Genomic DNA, 20,855 nt, shown 5'->3' on the forward strand with positions numbered 1-20,855 from the left:
AAGGGTCTAGGCCCAAAACGTCAGCTTTCCTGCTCCTCTGATGCTGCTTGGCCTGCTGCGTTCATCCAGCTCTACACCTTGTTATCTCCGTTACTTCTGTTTGATTGGAGAAGTTATCATAACTGCGATAGACAGAAGTTGTGTTAGTCTCTTCCTTCTTAATACCACTTTTAGCTGTTTGCAAAATTGTGTCAAGTTGCTTTGATATGTTTCAATCAAGCTATGCTAAGCATTTTTCTCAACAGCAGTTAGTCGTTATTCCAGGTATTTATCCACGTATGGAATGAACTGATTATACAAGCCATCGGCTCTTTTTGTATACTCTGGCCAAGAAATATTCGGAGCTATGCTACCGAAAATCAACTATATGTGAATTAACCATTTTTTAAAGGCACAAACATAGAGTTGAGATCTTTTGCTGCGTATGACAGCACAAATCCCAGACACCACGGAGATGGAGGCATTCCTCAATCAGGTCCTGAGATCTTGCTGCTGTAAATGACAGATGGATTTTACAGGTGCAATTTGTACTATATCATTATCCACCATGATTATCATTGCATTTTCCTGAGGAAATCGGCTTTGATCAGGAAAGTGTAGTTTTTGTCACAAATTCTATCTTGCAATTGGTTTAAATAGATTACTGAGTTCAGACAGTATGAAAACTGAGTTTCTTGCTAGTCCCAGTAAAATCTCTTGGCTTTAAGGCAACCATAAAAAGCAGTTTAAATCCAGGCATTGTTCTGAAATAAACACACATCATAAAATAGGTAGATATGAATAGATCCGACATTCTCAGTTAATTACGTATAGCTAAAAATCAGCTGAATGCTTGGCAATGATGCTGGAATTTTTCCACAACAACCAAAGAAGTCACTAAAAAGGGCAACACAAGGACATCAAATGCAAAATTTGAAGAACACAACAAAAAAAAGAGTGCAATGACCATGCAACAAAACAAAGTTTTTTAATGGCACATTGCTATATGGAATTGACACGGTCCAAGTAACAAGCCACTAATACGTAGTGTTCGTATTACCACTCTTTCCTGAAAACCTTGGACAAGAGATGAATTTTTCTCAATTAGCCAGAAAACTATAACTCTGAAACTATAAGCCTGCAACAAGCTCATAAAATGTTAGAGCAAGTAAACCAAGTGAATAAAAATATACCATCAGTTATAGTCATCCACCATGGCTCAGTGTGGGCAGTCTCATTCAGAGTCAGTGGTTATGAATTCAAAACGTATTGTACAGATTTGAACAAAATCTAGGCCAACAGTCCAATGCAATACACTCAGCTTCTTTTGGACAAGACGTGAAAACAATCTGCTTACAGTTGAACCAAAAGAAAATCCCACAGCACTCTTGGACAATGGTATAACTTAAGCCAATGTATATTCCTCAATTAAATGGATGACCAGATGACCTGCAACCACAGTGCCGTGTACAAAATTGGCTGTCGGGTTTCTTCTCTATTACAGCACTAACAACAGTACATCTAATGGAGCAATTTTGAAGTTCTTTGTAATGTTAATGCCATGATGGCACTGCAGAAATCCAATTTTTTCTTTCTTCAGGAAAAAATATGCGTCTACAAAAGCAAATTTGGCTACTCTCCAGGTTTCAGGCTGACCAAAAAAAAAAAAATCAATAAGAATACACAAGATTTTCTGAGCTCACCTCTTAAAGTTTAAAATTTAGGATTAATTCAGAAGGCAGTACTCACCATTGTTCGTGTTGGCCAATGGATTGGGTTTTCTCTGAATAGCACGGGCTGTTCCAGTGTCCTCATTGATCTGCTGCATAGAGTTAAAGTCAATAGTATAAACTCGACCCAATGTTGACAAGCTTATTTCATCCTCACCCACTTGATGGGCTGCCTGTGAACAATGTGAACAGACCGTCAAAGCATACAAAAAGATTACTGCAGACCTAAGATTAGACTGCTTGCCAGTGTGTCCAGGGCACTTTTGGTTAATATTTACCAGCATATGCAGGACACTAGTTCCAAGCTTGGAACACTGGCTCGTAAGCACAAAAATCTACTCACAACATATCAAGTACATGTCTGCACATATAAAGATATGCTGAGCTTTTGAAGTCTGATTTGATTGTACATAGTAACAGGCAGCAAGAGTGGATGTGCACCATGATAAACTAAATTATGAAACTTTAACAGATCTAAGTGGTACATGGCAGAACACAGTACTATTGCAGATCGCAAAAGTCATTTACAATTCAGAGACTGTTAGCTTTCATGCGTCAGCACAAATTCATGTAAAAAGTTCTTGCTAATGAGGCGTAAGATTTGGGACATAATTAATATTTCTTAATATTTATTAGAGATTTGTAAAAATAATGTAAAGGAATGAGACTGTACACTCATTAACTTTCAGACAGGTTGTTCAAGTTGCCCTTAAAATCGAGAGTGCTAACTGCCTCACTTATTTTGTGTAGCATCTGAAGAAATACCTTAGATTTACTAGTCCAGTAATAATCAAGTTCACTTGCTATGAAGTTAAGACAAAAATGGAGCTCATTTCCCATGCTTAGCCCACCCTCTACATAAATCTTTCATAGTCTAAGATATTATACCTCGATTATGCGACTATCGATTCGGTTGTACGGATGCCAGAGACCCCGGTCATCACGCCACTGCCATATTGCACCATCTGTATTTTGAGCACTTCCCTTCTTTAACATGGTATCAACAGCAAAAATTCCTTCTTTGGGTAGACATGGCATTAATTCACTGCAAAAGAAAAACATGAAGCAGATTTTACCATGGTGTATGATCATTTTAATTATTAACACCAGGTACTGGAATCATTGCATTCTATAGCCAACTTAAGACAAGGAAAATCACAAACTCACTCTCCCAGTCACGAACCATTTCAACTTCCCCTCCCATTCCTCAGATGACATGTCCATCCTGGGCCTCCTGCAGTGCCACAACGATGCCACCCGAAGGTTGCAGGAACAGCAACTCATATTCCGCTTGGGAACCCTGCAGCCCAATGGTATCAGTGTGGACTTCACAAGCTTCAAAATCTCCCCTCCCCCTACCGCATCCCAAAACCAGTCCAGCTCATCCCCGCCTCCCTAACCTGTTCTTCCTCCCACCTCAAGCCGCACCTCCATCTCCTACCGACCAACCTCATCCCGCCCCCTTGACCTGTCCGTCCTCCCTGGACTGACCTATCCCCTTCCTAACTCCCCACCTACACTCACCTTTACTGGCTCCATCCCCGCCTCTTCAACCTGTTTGTTTCCTCTCCACCTATCCTCTCCTCTATCCCTCTTCTATCCGCCTCCCACTCTCTCCCTATTTATTTCGGAACCCTCTTCCCCTCCCCCTTTTCTGATGAAGGGTCTAGGCCCGAAACGTCAGCCTCTCTGCTCGGCCTGCTGTGTTCATCCAGCCCTGCACCTTGTTGTCTCAGATTCTCCAGCATCTGCAGTTCCTACTATCTCTGACTGCAACAGATAAAACCTGATTAATCAGAAAAGGAGGCCAATTGTGAATTCCAAATTTTCCTGCCAAATAAAGAATTATTATTCAGAATTGTTATTCAAGATTATAGACAGGGGACTGGTCAGGTGGGCACAGCAGTGGCAAATGGAATTCAACCTGGAAAAAACTAAGGTAATGCACTTGAGGAGGGCTAACAAGGCAAGGTAGAATGGTAGAATCCTGAAAATACCGAAAGTCAGAAGGACCTTGTGGTGCAGGGCTGGTAGATAATGTGATTAATCGGATACTTGCCTTTATTAAAGGCAGCATGAGCAGAAGTGTTATCTGGAACTGCATAAAACACTGATTAGGCCATGAGTGCTGTGTGCGCATCTCTGGTCACCACATGATTGGAAAGACATCACTGCACAGGAAAGTGCACAGAGGGGATTTACCAGGATGCTGCCTGGACTTGAGAACCTGAGCCACAATGAAAGATTGGATAGACTGAGGCTGTTTTCCTTGGAGCAGTAAATGTCAAAAAGAGACCTGATAGAGGTATACAAGATTGAGGGGCACAGCAAAAGTTCATACAAAAGGTATTTTTTCCATTAGAGTCGTTAACTATGGGGAAGAGATTTGGGGTTGGTGGTACAAGGGTAAGAGGGGAGCAAAGGAGAACTTCTTTCACCCAGAGGGTGCCGAGAGACTGGAAACCACTACCTGAAACAGCGGTCAAGTCAGAAACTCCCGTAACATTTGAGCAGTATTTAAAATATTCACTTGTATTGTGTTATGGACCAAACCAAAACCTCTCAAAACATATCAAGGAGATAGCTTAGCCTCTAAGCTTATATTTTGTTTCAAGACAAGTGCAAGGCAGTGGTCCAGATGTGATTTCAGCAGTCCACTGTGTTTAAGCAAACCACACTTTATTCTTACAACACAGTTAAAATAAAAACATAAAACTTTAACTATTGAAATACTTTTAATTATTTAACCACTAATCACCAATTGTTCCAATACGGATAATCCCATAAACACACCCTTGGCGAAAGCAAATTCAGCAAAACAGATTTTCCTCACCTGATTTCCTCTCCAGTCCAGGAGACAGGAACACAAAGATGATCCAGCAGCAGAGAGAGAACTCCTGCTTGTAATCATAGAAATATACAGCACAGAAACAGACCCTTCAGTCCAACTCGTCCATGCCAACCAGATATCCTAAATAAACCTAGCCCCATTTGCCAGTATTTGGCCCATATCCCTATAAACCCTTCCTATTCATATACCCATCCAGATGCCGATTAAATCTTGTAATTGTACCAACCTCCACCACTTTCTCTGGCAGCTCATTCCATACATGGATCACCATCCACATGACGCATTTGCCTCTTAGATCCCTTTTAAAGTATTTTAAAACCTCCTAGGTTCATATCCAAATCATTTGTACAAGTGACGAAAAAGCAGTGAGCCCAGCACTGATCCTTGTGGTACACCAGTGGTCACAGGTCTCCAGTCTGAAAAGCAACTCTCCACCTCAACCTTCTGTCTTCTACCTTCGAGCCAGTTCTTCCTGTATTCGGTGTGATCTAACCTTGCTAACCAGTCTACAATGAGGAACTTGTCAAATGCCTTACTGAAGTCTATATAGATCACATCCACCACTCTGCCCTCAGCAATCCTCTTTGTTAATTTAAAAAACTGAATCAAGTTAGTAAGACACGATTTCCCATGCACAATGACATGCTGACTGTCCCTAATCAGTCCTTGCCTTCCCAAATACATGTAAATCCTGTCCCTCAGATTGCCTCCAACAACTTGCCCACCATCGATGTCAGGGTCACTGGTCTATAGTTCCCTGGCGTTTCCTTACCACCCTTCTTAAATAGTGGTACCACATTAGCCATCCTCCAATCTTCTGGCACCTCACCTGTGGCTATCGATGATACAAATATCTCAGCTAGAGGCCCAGCAATCACTTCCCTCGCTTCCCAGAGTTCTAGGGTACACCTGATCAGGTCCCGGAGATTTATCCACCTTTATGAATCTTAAGACGTTCAGCAGCACCTCCTCGGTAATATGGACATTTTTCAAGATGTCACTATTTATTTCTCTATGTTCTCTATCTTCCATTTCCTTCTCTACTGTAAACTCTGATGCAACATACTGGTTTAGTATCTCCCACATCTCCGGCTGTTCCACACACAGGTGTGGCCTTGCTGATTTTTAAGGAGCCCTATTCTCTCCCTTTGTCCTTAATGTATTTGTAGAATCGCTTTGGATTCTCCTTAACCCTATTTGCCAAAGCTTTCTCATGTCACCTTTTTGCCCTCCTGATTTCCCTCCTAAGTATACGCCTACTTGCCTTTACACTCTTCTAGGGATTCACTCGATGTCTTCTGTCTATACCTGACACATGCTTTCTCCTTTTTCTTGACCAAAACCTCAATCTCTCTAGAAAAAAAATTCAGAGTTAACTCTTTGGGTCCAGTGACCCTTCCTTCTGTTCCGAAATCATCATCACTGGACAAGAAACGCTAACAGTGATTTTTTTTTCTTCTTCACTGATGCCACCAGACCTGCTGAGCTCTTCCAGCAGCTTTTGTTTTCATTCTAAAAATATGAAAGTTCTTGCCTAATACCTTCAAAATTGGCCCTCCTCCAATTTAGAACTTCAACTTTTAGATCCAGTCTATCCTTTTCCATCTCTATTTTAAAAACTAATAGAATTATGGTCACTGGCCCCAAAGTGCTTCCCCACTGACACCTCAGTTACTTGCCCTACCTTACTTCCCAACAGTAGGTCAAGTTTTGCACCTTCTCTCATAAGAATATTCACATATCGAATAAGAAAATTCCTATCCATCCAAACCCTTAACACTATGGCAGCCCCAGTCTATGTCTGGAAAGTTAAAATCCCCTACCGTTACCACCCTATGATTCTTACAGATAACAGATCTCCTTACAACAACAAAAACAAAGTGGCTGGAGAAGCTCAGCAGGTCTGGCAGCATATGTGGAGGAGAAAACAGAGTTAACGTTTCGGGTCTGGTGACCGTTCCTCAGAACCAGACCCGAAACGTTAACTCTGTTTTCTCCTCCACAGATGTTGCTAGACATGCTGAGCTTTTCCAGCAACTTTGTTTTTGTTCCTGATTTACAGCATCTGCAGTTCTTTTGGTTTTTATTTAGATCTCCTTACAAATTTGTTTCTCAATTTCCTGCTGACTGTTGGGGCCTGTAGTACAATCCCAGTAAGGTGATCATCACTTTCTTCAGTTCCACCCAAATAACTTCCCTGTACGTATCCCAGGAATGATCCTCCCAAGTATATCCGTAATGTTATCCGTAAACAAAAACACCACTCCCCCTCCTTTCTTGCCCCCTTTGTATCCTTCCTATAGGATCTACACCTTGGAACATTAAGCTGCCAGTCCTGTCCATCCCTGAGCTACATCTCTGTAATTGCTGTGATGTCCCAGTCCCATGTTGCCAACCATGCCCTAAGTTCATCTGCCTTACCTATTAGGCCTCTTGCATTGAAATAAATGCACTTTAGCTGATCACTCCTACCTCATTCTCTGCTTTGTTCTTGACTATCTGACTGATTCATTTTTCCCAACTATACCAGTCTCAGATCGATCTCTTTCCTCATTATTTCCCTGGGTCCCACCAGCCAACCAAACCACTCCCCCCCAACCCATCCCCACCCACACCAACACTACTTTAAATCCTCCCACCAGTATATCAGTCCCCTTCCAATTCAGATGCAATCCGTCCTTCTTATACAGATCACATCTATCCCACAAGAGATTCTGATGATCCAAAAGTGTGAATCCTTCTCCCCTGCATCAGCTCCTTGGCCAAGCACTAATCGGCTCTATCCTACTATTTCTACCCTCACTAGCTTGTGGCACTGGGAGTAATCCAGATATTACTATGCTCAAGGACCTCCTTTCTAAATTCTTGCCTATCTTATATTCTCTCCTCAGAATCTCATCCTTTTCTTTTCCTATGTACACATTGGACCTAATGAAATGACTTCCTGCTGGTCCCTCTCCCCTTTGAGATATCCTTGATCCTGGCACCAGAGAGGCAACATATCATTCTGATGTCTCACAATTGGCTGCAGAAATGTCAGTCTGTGCTTCTGACTAGTGAGTCTCCTATCACAAGCAGTCGCTTGGAACCTGATGGACCCCTCGTTATATTAGAGCCGGTCATCAGTACCAGAAACTTGGCTGTGAGTGCTACGTTCCCCGAGAGTACATTAGCCCCTACATTTTCCAAAACAGCACACTTGTTTGTGATGGGGATAGCCACAGGAGACTCCTGCACTACCTGCCTTGCTCTACCTTTCCTGCAGATCATCCACCTACTTGACCGTATCTTCGGTTCATCTCCCTCCCTGCAACTACCATCCATCACACCCCCTAGCTCCTGTAAATTCCTCATTGCCGCTAACTGCTGCTCCAAACAATCCGATAGGATTTGCAACCAAACATACTTCCTGCAGACATAAATCATCAGTAACGTGGAAACACTCCCTAATCTCCTACATCCAACAAGAGCATATCACTCTACTAAAGGCCACCTTTACATCTTAACTATCTACAGACTCAAAAAATAGCACAGTCTTACTGCTCTAAAAACACTGCTCCAGGCTAACTTAGTACCTATGTTTTTATATTTTCAAAGTTTAATCATAAGACAGATCTCAAAAAAAATAAAAGAACCCACTCTACTAACTATTGATGATTTACAAAAACAAGGTTACACTTTCAAACTAACCACTTAACTGCTCTCCTGCTGTGAGCTCCCCTACACAGGCTTTCCTGCAAGGTCAGCTGTGGATTTTGCGGTTTGTTTATTTTTCTTAGAATGAACTCCAAGGTCTAGAGATACTTGAAATTAAACAGCAAAGGTAGTAGCTGTGCATATTCACTGCTGGGTCAGACAGCAGTGCAGATCTCTTTCTCCATTTGAATCATATCCTGTTATTCTTGCTGCAGCAGAGAAAGAGCTGTATCTATGAGCTTCAACAGCCAGCTTCAAACCCCTGCTGAAAGCAAAACCAAAACCCTGGGTCCGTGTGAGCCTGACTCCAACCCCTCATGCTTATTTGGTCTTAACAAAGCACTTAGGGAGCTGAAAGTGATTTACCAATTGTTTCTGAAGCAGACATGTCATCACCACTGTGACAACACCTCTCAAAGAGAAACAGCACAGAATACATCTCTCAAAAGGCACAGTTCCATCACAACTGTCATATCCTTCCAGGGACATGGGCCAAGAGTTAGAAAACAGAATTAGTGTCGTCTGAGCTTTGTTAATCAGTGCAGACATGATGGGGTAAGTGGCCTTCTTCTGTGCTGCAGACATTTGAGCCTAAAGCTTATAATTTTTTGCCAGAATTACAGGGCAAAAAAAGAGTATTCACCCTTTTGGGAGAGGTCACATTTATCCCATTTTTTTCTTTGAATTTTACGTTAATGCTACTCAGTGGAATGAGTGTTAAGCTGCAGAAAATTCTTCAACCCATTGTTAAGACAACAAAAGGAGTATACTGACGTTGACAGGTGCACAGATCAAAATCAGAACATTTCAACAAATTATGCAAAATAACTCACCAAATCAGGGAAGTAAGCTCATAAAGTTCTTGCGGACTTCTTGGTACAAGATCGATTTGTTCTTGGCAGCCCCCACTTGAGGCTCCGCAAAGTAAAAAACGAAGAGTTTCCGCAATATCTATAAAAGAAGAAAGAAATTACAACCAGATATTACCTGGATCTATACCTCTTGGAACACTATCTACCACAGGATTTCTTCTGCTCTGGGTTGAATCAACTAACCACAAGTGCACAGGTCTGAGATCAGGGCTTTTAACATCAAGCCTCATTAAGAAATCAAACTATTACCTAGTAATAGCCTGTGTTTACACATCCTAAAAATACCTGTGTTCAACATTTGAAGTCATTTTGCTCCCAGACAACATTTACTTACTCATCCTGACTGCTAAGAATTGCACTGAAAACTAATTTAAGATTACCAGTTAAGCTCACAGTTCAATTGACTTGCATGTGCTAGAAGCTACATTTTTAATGCACAGAACCCTGTTCTTTGCAAATAATTTGCCTATACATAGCAACCTTTTTTCTAAATTGAGAAGGATCATGAAGACTGATAATTCTTGTTGCGTTCTCTGTGGCCATGTTCTGGACAGAGTCTAGCTCCCTGGTTGGGTTTTTTTCAGCTAAGACTGATAAACAGTTCCAGTCGCACCTTCATGCCCACCGTGTTGCAACCAATCAGCACCCTCTTCTGAGGCTATATGAATTGCTGTTCCCTTATTAAGTTGGGGTTCTTGCATCAGTTGTGATGAATGCAAAATGAAAAGCTTCAATTTGTCTTTTCTTATCAAATGTTTAAGTTCTGTGCTACCAAGCAATTATTTATAAAATGAGAGTACCCAAATGATAGTTTGAAGAATTACCATCACCAGTTTAAGATAACGACTGAGTGGTTTTGCAGTAAAACGTTGAGAAAATAAATTGTACAACTAAAGACATTCTACCAACATTGTCAATTGATTTATCGTAATACAGCAAATTGCTCTCAACTCCGCTAAACTCAAGACATTGACCACAATCTGTTGTGTTTTCGAAACAGACAAATTAAATGATGATTAACTCCAACTAGATCTGCAAAATACTCACTTTGCTTCATAAGCTGCACAGCCAGAGTAGGACAGTTCGAACACATCAGTGAGAACATCCGGACCACCATGATAAACATACCAGAGCTGAGAATTGGGGGAGTCACCACCAGAAGTTGCTGTATGTTAGTCAACAAATCACGGGATGCCACCTGCTGCAACAAGTTCTATTAATAAAAATAAAGATTAAGTTTCGCACAAAACTGATCTGCAGCACACAAACATATGATGACCAAACACTTTTACGACCTAGTATCATAGCACTCCCGCCCATGGGAGGATACCAACTTGCATAATGTACAAGTGGAAGCACTTTAGCTATTAGCAATTTGCATTTTCCATATTTTCATCTTTCAATGTTCATAATAAATAGAAATAAACTTTCTACAAAATGCAGCTCAAGTAAACTTTATAAATTGATTTATGAACACACTATCTTTCCTTCTCTTCAAGTCTCTACAGTTTCCAATTTATTTCTTGCCTACCTAGGAGATAAAACTATGAAAATCTGTAAGTAAATTTTTAAATCTGGAAATATCCAAACACTGGATTCAAGGTCCAGATGTTCTTCACGTATTTTCAAGAATCACGTTCTGATGAAAGATTAGAGGAATTAGGTAACACAGAGGCCTGGACTAATGATATGAGACAGGAGTTCAAATCCAAAACAGAAGTTGGAGATAGTAAATTCAACTAATTCAATGAACAATTAAATAAAAGCAATTAAGTAAATTCTGGAGTACAATCAGGAATGGTGCCCGAACTACACAACTGTTATTACAGCTCATCTGGTTCAGCAATGCCCTGTGGAAAGGGCATCTGACATTCATACCCAGCCTGGCCTACATACAATGATCCACAGCAACGAGGCGACAGCCTCACAATATTATCACTGGACTGTTAATCCAGAGACTCGGGTAAGATTCTGGGAAGCTGGGTTTGAATCCTGCCATGGCAGATGGTGAAATTTGAATTTAATAATAAAAAGAATAAATCGAAAGATGAGCATGTGGGGCGGCACGGTGGTTAGCACTGCTGCCTCACAGCGCCAGGGACCCGGGTTCGATTCCACCCTCGGGCGACTGTCCGTGTGGAGTTTGCACATTCCCCCCTGTCTGCACGTGGGTTTCCTCCCACAGTCCAAAGATGTGCAGGTTAGGTGGATTGGCCATGCTAAATTGCTTGTAGTATTCAGGGATGTGTAGATTAGGTGGGTTATATGGGGATGGATCTGGGTGGGATGCTCTGAGGTTCAGTGTGGACTTGTTGGGCCAAAGGGCCTGTTTCCACACTGTAGGGATTCTACGATTCTATGAAACCATTGTCAATTGTCAGAAAAACCGATCTGGTTTATTAATGTCCTATCGGGAAGGAAACTGCCATCTTTACCTGGCCCAGCCAGTGATAGGATAAGAAAAATCTCAAACGTCCTCTGACACGCCCAAACAACCCACTCAGCAGTGTTCAATAAGGTGCTCACCTTCACAGAGACATCCATGACCCATGAATAAGCATACAAGTTAGATTAAGTTACAATCTAAAAAAAGAACAAGTAATAACTTGGAAGGAGCTGCAGTGAGTAACGTTTCCTAAACAATCTGTGACACGGCTACATTATGTGGAGGTGTCAGTGTTGGACTGGGGTGGACAAGGTAAGAAGTCTACACCAGGTTATAGTCCAACAGGTTTATTTGTGATCTAACAGAGGGGCAGCACTCCAAAAGCTTGTGATTTCAAATAAAGCTGTCAGACTATAACCTGGTGTCGTATGATTTCTGACCTTAACTACATTAGATCTATTTGGCTCAGTTCTTGAATAAATCAGTTGCAATTGTATAATTGCCACTCACAGTCCAAGGTCAATTTATTTATTATGAAATTATTGAAAAAAGCCAAATCTCTGAAATGCTGTAAATTTAAAACAGTAACAGAATTTGCTGGCGAAACTCAGCAGGTCTGGCAACATCTGCGAGGGGGGAAAGCAGCATTATGTTTTGAGTCAGTGTCTCTTCATTAGGGCTTTTCTAATGAAGAGTCACTGGACTCAATGATAAGTCTGCTTTCTTAGCACTGATGCTGCCAGACCTGCTGCGTTGTGCCAGCAATTTCTGTTTTTATCTCTGAAATATTGGTTTGTCACTTCAGATCTTGTTTAACAATCAATTGGGTTGAAGTGAATCACTGATGAACGTGGCTGTTATTTATCACTTGTGCACGATGCACAGACAAATATGCACAATAAAACTAAACATTCTAACACCTTTATCAAAATATCAAAAAATATATCACTCAAAGTAAGACAGTTCAATGTATCTGATTAACTACTGTCGTATGATTAATTTATGAACATATCAAAGGATAGGAGTCAAGGGCAATTTTTTTTTTTGAGATGGTTGCAAGATAGATCGTGATGGGGCAAACAGTTCACTTCTGGACCAACTACAATTTGCTGTATACTGATTTCTACATGGACCAAAAGGAAGTGGTGTCAAGATTTCCTGACAAAATCAAAACAGAATTGAGATTAGAAGGAAGTTAGAGGCATATTGAGAAAATTAGAAAACAGGTTAAAAATGAGAGATGAAATTCAATTAAAATAAATTTAAATTGATAATTTCTGATCAAATTGTCAGGCAGTAATTTTCCTTTAAACAGAAACAGGCTTGCTGTGACAAAAGCAGAGAAATCTGGGATGCAGATTCATATGATGCAAAGTGAAACAAAATGGAATTCTAAAGTTTTGTAATAATTGTATAGAATACAAAAGTCAGGCAGCAATATGTAAATTCTGCAGACTTCACAGGTCCAGTAAAAATTAATGTCTCTTGTTGGATAACAAGCCCAGAGGACCAGACTAATGATTTGGAGAGACAAGTTCAAATTCTGCTACAGTAGCTGGGGAGTTTAAACTCAGGTAATGAAACAAAAGCTGGTGTCTGCAATGATCATGAAAGTACTATATTGCTATTTTTAAAAAAAACCCAAAGATCACTAATGTCTTTTAGGGAAGGAAATCAGCCATCCTTACCCGATCTGGTCTGTATGTGACTCCAGACCCACAGCTATGTGATTGACTCTTAACTACTCTCTGAAATGGCCTAGAAAGTCACTCAGTTGTACTGAAGGTGGCTCATCACCACCTTCTCAAAGGCAATTAAGAATGGATAACAAATGCTGGCCTTGCCAATGACACCAATATCCTGTGAATGAATAAAAAAATGTTCTAATTTAGAGGAAACCAGTTCAGTTTGATATTTATTTGCAATACTGCCACACCAGTAATTTGGATCATGCACCTCTATGGCAGGGGTGATAGATGAACAGGATCGTCTACAAGTTAAAACACAGGCACAACTTTAAAGCACAAGTTTACCAAAGGTAGAATATGGGAGACTAACTAGGATCACATGGAATAGTCAAATCCAAAGATAACGAAGCCATGAATGAGGATTTCAGTAGTTGAGCTGAGACAGGGTCAAAATTGGGCAACATTAGGAGGTGGAATTAAGGGATCTCATGGATGGTGCAAATGAGGAGGTCAGAAGCTCATCTTAAGGTAAGGTGTGAGCAAAGTTGAAAACAGTGGCTAAATTTCAGACCACTGATGGGGAGAGGGACAGAGACTACAGCTAGCAAACGAAGTCTGGACAAAGGATAAAATCTACAATTTCAATCTTCCCTTTATTTAACTGGAGAAAATTTCTGCTCATCCAGAAGTCAGAGAAGAGAGATTGTGGAAAGGAGGGAAGCAGCAGAGACAGCTTATCAGACCATCTCAATCTTGTAATAAAAAATAATGAGCTCCCCTCAGTAGCACTCAACTTGCATCTTTCACAAGTCTCATTAAAGTCTGTTGTCAGCATGCCCTTCCCTAAGAAAAAACTCTTAACCCACTCAATGCTGGAAGAATGGGAGATGGGGTTCACAATAAATAAAACAAACCGAGGGTTAATCCTTGCATTTCACTATAATCTGAGGGAGGAAAACAGTAAAGATACCAGTTAAAAAAATCTGATTGCACGTGAGGCTGTTAGAGAAATGATTTTAAAAGGTGAGAGGGATAGAACATGGTGAGCTGTTCAGAGGAATTAAAAAATGCAAGAGTGGGGTAGTCAGTCCAAAAAGTGTGATCCTGGGGTAAGCGCACACTGCAACTGGGCTGGTCATGACGGAGTATCTGCTGGAAGATGTAGCCAGGCGGGGACGCTTCACTAATACAAAAATGGTGTCATCAACCTCAGCTGTATTTCTGTTAACACCATAATATTGGCACAATAATCCGCAGAAAACACAACTGTCAAGGATGTAATTCACATCTGAGCAGACATTCTGAAGGGAGACAAATTGGGTCCACAGGGTTAGCAATGGCAAGAATGAGCTGGAAGAAACAGTTGGTAAGTCTAGCCCCCCCAAAGGGCAAAATGAGTAGGAATGTCAGAGAGAATGTAGGATAAGGGTAATCCAGGGTCATTGCTTTTAATGACAAATACCATTGCAAGATGGAATAAAGAACACCGATCTTCGGCAAAATTCCTCTGCGGTTGCACAGCCAAAATTCTCAAGACATTACTTTTTAATAGCATTAAAAAGTCGTAATCAATTTTCCCTCAATTCCCATCATATGGATCATAATTATCATGAAACCTAACTGATGGCTGGACAGAAATGCATTCCAGATGGCAGGGCTATAAGATATTTAAAACAATGTACAAAAGTCCCTGTAAAACACATTTCCCAAACCAGTTTCCCCGAACATTAGATCTTGAACGGAGACAACTCTGCCATATCAGACACTGGCAGGTTGATCTATTCAAATTTGCACAAGTCTGAGAACGGATTGGTAGAAATACTGATATGGCAAGAAGCATCTACATCTCCAGAGTGGGCAGAAGTGTTGTCAAGATCACTTAATTGATTACTTAAGAAAAATTACAGAATGGGTTTAAAAATAAAATTCAACTGACTTTTAGATAAGCATGGACAAATTGTGTCTCATTAAAGGTGCTCTTAATCATTAAAAATGATCCAACCCAGGCTCTTTCGAACAACAAAACATTAGGTTAATCAGTGAGGCTTGTATTTCACAATTCTATTGAATAACGTAAGATGGAGTTCAGGTGCCAAAACTAAGTTTAGAAGTGAACACGAAAGTGCTTTGCAAATCAAGCACACGCAACAATTCTGCACAATTTTCCCAAACTGAAGCTGAAGAAACTTCGACTTGACAACTTCACAAAGCCCAATAAGCTGGAAATGTCCTCAGTAAAATGTCTCATAAAATGTCTTACTTCTTCATGTTGGAAGTTATCCACCAGCCGAGCAAAACACAGACAAGTACTTTCGACCGATTTCTTGTCCTAACCAGAAACAAAAAACCAAGCCACAAGTTAATAATTTTCAGCTACAACCATAAAATTATTGAATAGGATTTAGTATGATTAATACATCAAAATTCTTTCATGCACATCATTTAGGGGAAAAAAAAGAGAATCAAACTTGGAGAAATAGCTAATTCAATTCAAAGAAAATCAGACAAAACATTTCATGTTCTTCTGCCTATTCTCCTTCCTGATTTCTTTTGAATGGTAACAATGCAGGAGAAAGTAAAGTCACCAGGTATGCAGTAGATTTGCTTTCATATTTCATTCATTGAATTGCAACAATGGGGTTTACATGACTATTCTGTTCTGGCACTGTTTGAGAGCAAAGTGAGATGGGTCATATGACCTATTCTGAAGGCTGCCCAATAGAAACTTTGGATGGTTTAATTTCTAAAGATTAGAAGGACGACTAAAGGAGTTTTGTTGGAACAAATGAGCAAAGTATTTATGCTTGAAAACAATGGTAGTAGCCTGTATGCTAAAATTAACAATTGAGAATCTCCAAGTCCAGGAAAAGCATCAAGAAACAGGTTGTAATGAGCTCTGCTTTAAACTGTTCAATTAATGGCAAGATGTTGGAGTTGGACTGTCAAAAATAACTGATCAGGATTTACATCTAGATGCATGGCTCATGTGTTTCATGCTGCTGAGAAAGGCAGCCATTTGGAGATCATTTACAGGTTTCCCTAGAAATAAATATCAAAAAGTAATTTATCATGTGGTCAGCAGAGTAGAGTTCTGGCTTTGAGAGTTGCTGCAGTCAGAAGTGGAAGGGAAAGGATCAAAGACACACATACTGTAGTCATTTAAAGATTCTGGGATATTTGTTTGAGTGTGACTTTACTCGATCTAAAACATTAAGCATGTTTCTCTCCACCTGCTTGATCTGGTAAGATTTTCCAACATTTGCTGTTTTTAGAATTAGCCAGTAAAGGCTAATTAAAAGTCCAATAACTCAATGTCTAAATGTACACTGTGTCTAAAATTTATTCAAGCTCCATCAAAATCACTCTTCCACAACTAGTTTGTTTTGCCACCTAATGGAAGTTGAATAATTATCGACAAAAAACAAAAAAAAAGGAACTTCCAAGACTTAAAAGGTTTCCTATTAAATCAAATGGGTATAAACAGCATTCACAAATGTGAATAAAGTATAGGTATCAAAAATGGTTTCAGTGGCTCCAAGATTTTTGACGAGTCACACACTTGGCAGCCACCAGAATACACAATTCCGATTTGTCAAGGCTGGCCACAATGAAGATCTTGGCCCTGCTCGATATTTTAAAACATGAACTGCAGGTTAGAAATGCTGGGAATTGAAGACTAATACAACAAGGTACCCATTAAACATTCATTCAGTAGAAAAAATCACAGGAAAACACTCAAAATACCTGAATTTTTGATTTTGTTTTAGCTGACATTTAGGAAAATGAAACAAACAACAACAGTAGATTTTGCAGACTCAATCCAAGTTGGCCAATCAGAAGTGTGTAGCAAATAGTCAATGAAATTTTCTGTACAGTGATCAGAATCCTGTAACTCATGCTGTTTCAAGACAAAAACACAAATCCACTGTAACCTAAATTTTGGGATAAAGGCTTAACTGAGCTACTTTCCTATTTTAAACTTGTCACATTCAGCTAGTCTTCCTGAAGTGAAAACAATATCAATGCAGAGTGTGGCTCTAATTTTCTGGCAGCACAACTTAAAACACAGTCAATAAAGGTCCTAATCTAACGTACTCCAGCAGGGTTATGCTGGTGTGACATTAACTGTGGCAGCTTCACCACAGAAGCAACCAGTCAAAGCCAAACAATAAACATAGCTATTATGAACTCCACCATAACCCATGTTCTGGACATATACATTTTGGCACTTAATGTAAATTGTGAAAAATATTCAGAACTAACATGTATATGGTCAGTCATCGAAGGAAAATTTGCCTTCAGTACCTGATGGGTCAGCCTCTGGGTTAACAAGGGCAATGAATCAGCGACAAAATGAAATTCATCAGGAGTAATACTTTGGCAGCAATTTGCTGCTATTGCCAGGGCATTTCGCTGAGCATTGATGCTGAAGAACTCCAGGTAGAGCAAGCAGTCAGCCAATCCTCCCTTAAAGGTTAAGGAAAGATGTTATTAGCATCATATTGGAGGAGAAAGGGGAAGTTGTAAGCAAAGCCTAAAACTACACACCATCATTTTTAACAAGTTAATTTTCTACACAAATATACAAAATAAAATTCAAACCTCTTTCTTGAACATCATTTAAGATTGAAAACAATTTGCAGAGTACATGAAAGTTCTTGAAGTGAAGAGAACAGTGGATAAAACTAGATTCAGTGTATCCATACATATTTCAAAATCTGTACCGTCAGATTATCTGCCTCGTTCATTGGACTCATTGCACTGATCGGTGCAATCAGTGCTAAATTCCTCTACTGTTTGTTTTCCAGCCTTTATTTTCCTTGCCTTCCTCACTAATTTTCTGCTTTCGATTTCTAGCTTTGCTTCTTGCCCTCTTGAATCCATGCTCAGGACTCCATTTCCCTGCCAAATATCATTAAAATCTCCACTACACTAGCAAACGCCCGTGCCACAATACTGGTTTCAGCCCTGTTGAAATACAACTCAATCAAGCTTGGGTTGGGGGGTCCCATCTTCAAAAGAATTGGTCCCAATTGCCTAGAATACTAAATCCTTCTGTTCTCCACAAGCTCTCCATGCACACATTCACCTGTGCTATCTTCTAGTGCAAAGAGATCCAGAAAAGGCTCAGCAGTTTTGCTCTCTTCATTGAAGTTTCCTTTAACTATTCAGTACGCCGTACAAGGCACTGCAGCAAAAATACCCAAAAGTTTTATACAAAAAAGGAGGGTAGATAAAGGAAAGTCCTGGCTACAACTCATAACTCAGACAGCCATTAAGTTGAAGAATACCTCTGCCAATGAAGGAAAGCATTCCATATGCTTTCTTTATAACCATATCTACTTGTACTGCTACCCTTAGGAACTTCTTCAAATCAATCCTCATTGCAGGTATAAAAAACCGCAGCTATGAGTCAGCTAGACTTGTAGGCGTACTATTTGGTACAAATGCTTTATGTCTTGGTGTGCCCTGCTCACAATTGTGACATTGAGTCCTATGTATATGTGTGCCATTGTTTTGGATGGATACTGTGTAAAGGATACTGCAGAATTAGAATTTTAGAAGGCTTCTTTTTTGGTTGGCGGGGGTGGGGAAGATGTGATTTCACGCAAATTAGGAAAGGTGCAAAGGCTTCATTGAGGGTACAGAAAAAAAACAAGGTCTGTGAAGGACTCTGTCAAGAGGTTGGAGAAAAAAGTTTTGGATTCTTTCATGCAGGAGACAAAAGGTCAAGAGGAAATTTAATTGAGGTATTCACAAACAAACGGGTTGGCACAGAAGAGAAAGAAGAAAGAAACTGTTACAAGAATTAAAGAAGAATCGTAGGAAAATTAAAACCCAGTGGCCATAAATTTGAGTTAATGGGCAACAGCAATATGAAATGAAGAAAGCTCTTCATAAAAAGAGCAAGTATTTAGGATCTGGAATGTACTGCCTTAAAGCGTAGCAGAGGCAGGCTATATCGTGGCATTCGAGAGAGAACTGGATTATCTGAAAAGGGAAGAATGTACAGTGTCTGTAGAGAAAGTGGATGGCACTAAGTGAATTGTTACTTCAGAGACCCTGCACACAAACAAAACAGACTGGCTGGCCTCCTCCTGTGCTGTAAACATTGTGACCAGTTAGAGCTGCTGCTTTACGTTTGTATCCTGACCTGCATTACAGCAGTTTGGGATAAAAGAGATGGGTAATATATGAATTTTCAAGGATTAGAAACATGTTTCTTAATCCACAAACGGAGATTTCTATGGTAGCACTTACAGCTTGTAAAATGGCTTTACTATGCCTCCGTGATAACATTTCCAGAGCAGTCAAAGCTTGCTCAGCAACGTCGATGCACTGAATGACTTGCAGCTAGAAACAAACATGGAATTAATATGTATACATGAAGGTCAATGCTGAAGACATGACAGGTCCAAAACCAAAAGTACATTAGGGTAAGGTATAATATGACATTTTCTGTATTAGTCTTTAAAAACCACTGACCACAACCATACAAACTAAACACAGGAGATCCCCAAGTTACAAACAGTTTCCACTCAGGTATGTTCACAAGTCCATTGGTATGCAAGATAGAACGTAATACTGTACTGTATAAAATATCCATAGCAAAGTAAACAAACATTCATATGTTGGATCCTTAAAATTGATAGTAATATGGGATCTCACTCATGAATATGAGCATTTATAAATCAGGCACTCAAGTTGGAGACCCCTGTAAATCTGCTACCAAAATATTAGTCAAATATTTATGTACTGATCCCAGCAGGTTTTCCCAAGTATTTCTTTTGCAAATTGCAAATTTAAATGAGGGCTTTACAATTCACTCTAGTGAAAGTAGATTCCTCTTCACCCAAAATATTAGACCCCAAGGCTATATGAGTTTAAGTAAATTGTACTCTACTAAAACAGGATTTAGACTGCAGGTATGGACGGAGACACCTGTCAATGTTAGTGATTAAGGTCAATAACGCAGGCAAATTGAAGGTGATGCACGAACAACTAAGAGAAAACCAAAAGGAACCATAAATAGTATGCTTTCAACATGGTAAGAGTTTGGTCAGAGTAAGCAATGGAGACAAGACATCTGGGCTTCATCTTCAAAAACCACAATTCAGTGAAAGATAAACAAGAAATTTTCAACTACCATATATAATCATAAAAATTATATCTTTTCACTAACTCGATCAGTGGATAAATTTGAAGTACATTTGAGAACTAGAAACTAAAAGCAATCAAAGGTTAAATAGAACAATTATAACCATACACTGATAATTACTTGTTAAATTTTCAATATTTCTTCAAACGTTTAGCGATAATAAATACAAACAGGCATTTATGCTGCATATTTATAGTATCCTAAGGGGCTTTAATGGAGTGTTAAACACAGTTCCACACTGAGTTCTGAGGGAGATTTTAGGACATTTTAAAAACCAAGATGACAACAAGCTTCATTTTTCTTTGGAAGAGGTGGGTGACCTAATTAATAATCGTTATAAGGCCTGACAATGTCAAACATTAGTCCAGGCAAACTATTGGCAGTGACAAGGGCCCCAAATCTTAGATTATAAGACAGGACAAGTCGGCCCATCGAAGATGGACAAATAGGAGGCTGGAAGGACACAGCAAGCCAGGCAGCATCTGGAGGAAAGG

At 39.9% G+C, this 20,855-nt stretch overlaps 1 protein-coding gene across 1 annotated transcript in view; it reads right to left on the reverse strand.

Annotated features, from left to right (window-relative positions):
• Positions 1 to 20,855, reverse strand: part of trip12 (thyroid hormone receptor interactor 12) — a 95,680-nt gene that overhangs the window by 17,099 nt on the left and 57,726 nt on the right. The window contains exons 12-18 of the mRNA XM_048604482.1: positions 19,464 to 19,556; positions 17,508 to 17,669; positions 15,463 to 15,531; positions 10,176 to 10,341; positions 9,090 to 9,207; positions 2,598 to 2,754; positions 1,729 to 1,882 (exon numbers count right to left, since the gene is read on the reverse strand). Coding sequence (XP_048460439.1) covers positions 1,729 to 1,882; positions 2,598 to 2,754; positions 9,090 to 9,207; positions 10,176 to 10,341; positions 15,463 to 15,531; positions 17,508 to 17,669; positions 19,464 to 19,556 — 919 coding nt within the window. The remainder of the gene's footprint in view (positions 1 to 1,728; positions 1,883 to 2,597; positions 2,755 to 9,089; positions 9,208 to 10,175; positions 10,342 to 15,462; positions 15,532 to 17,507; positions 17,670 to 19,463; positions 19,557 to 20,855) is intronic.

This window comes from Rhincodon typus, chromosome 13, assembly GCF_021869965.1.
Source record: "Rhincodon typus isolate 14 chromosome 13, sRhiTyp1.1, whole genome shotgun sequence".
In the NCBI taxonomy this organism is placed as follows: Eukaryota; Metazoa; Chordata; class Chondrichthyes; order Orectolobiformes; family Rhincodontidae; genus Rhincodon; species Rhincodon typus.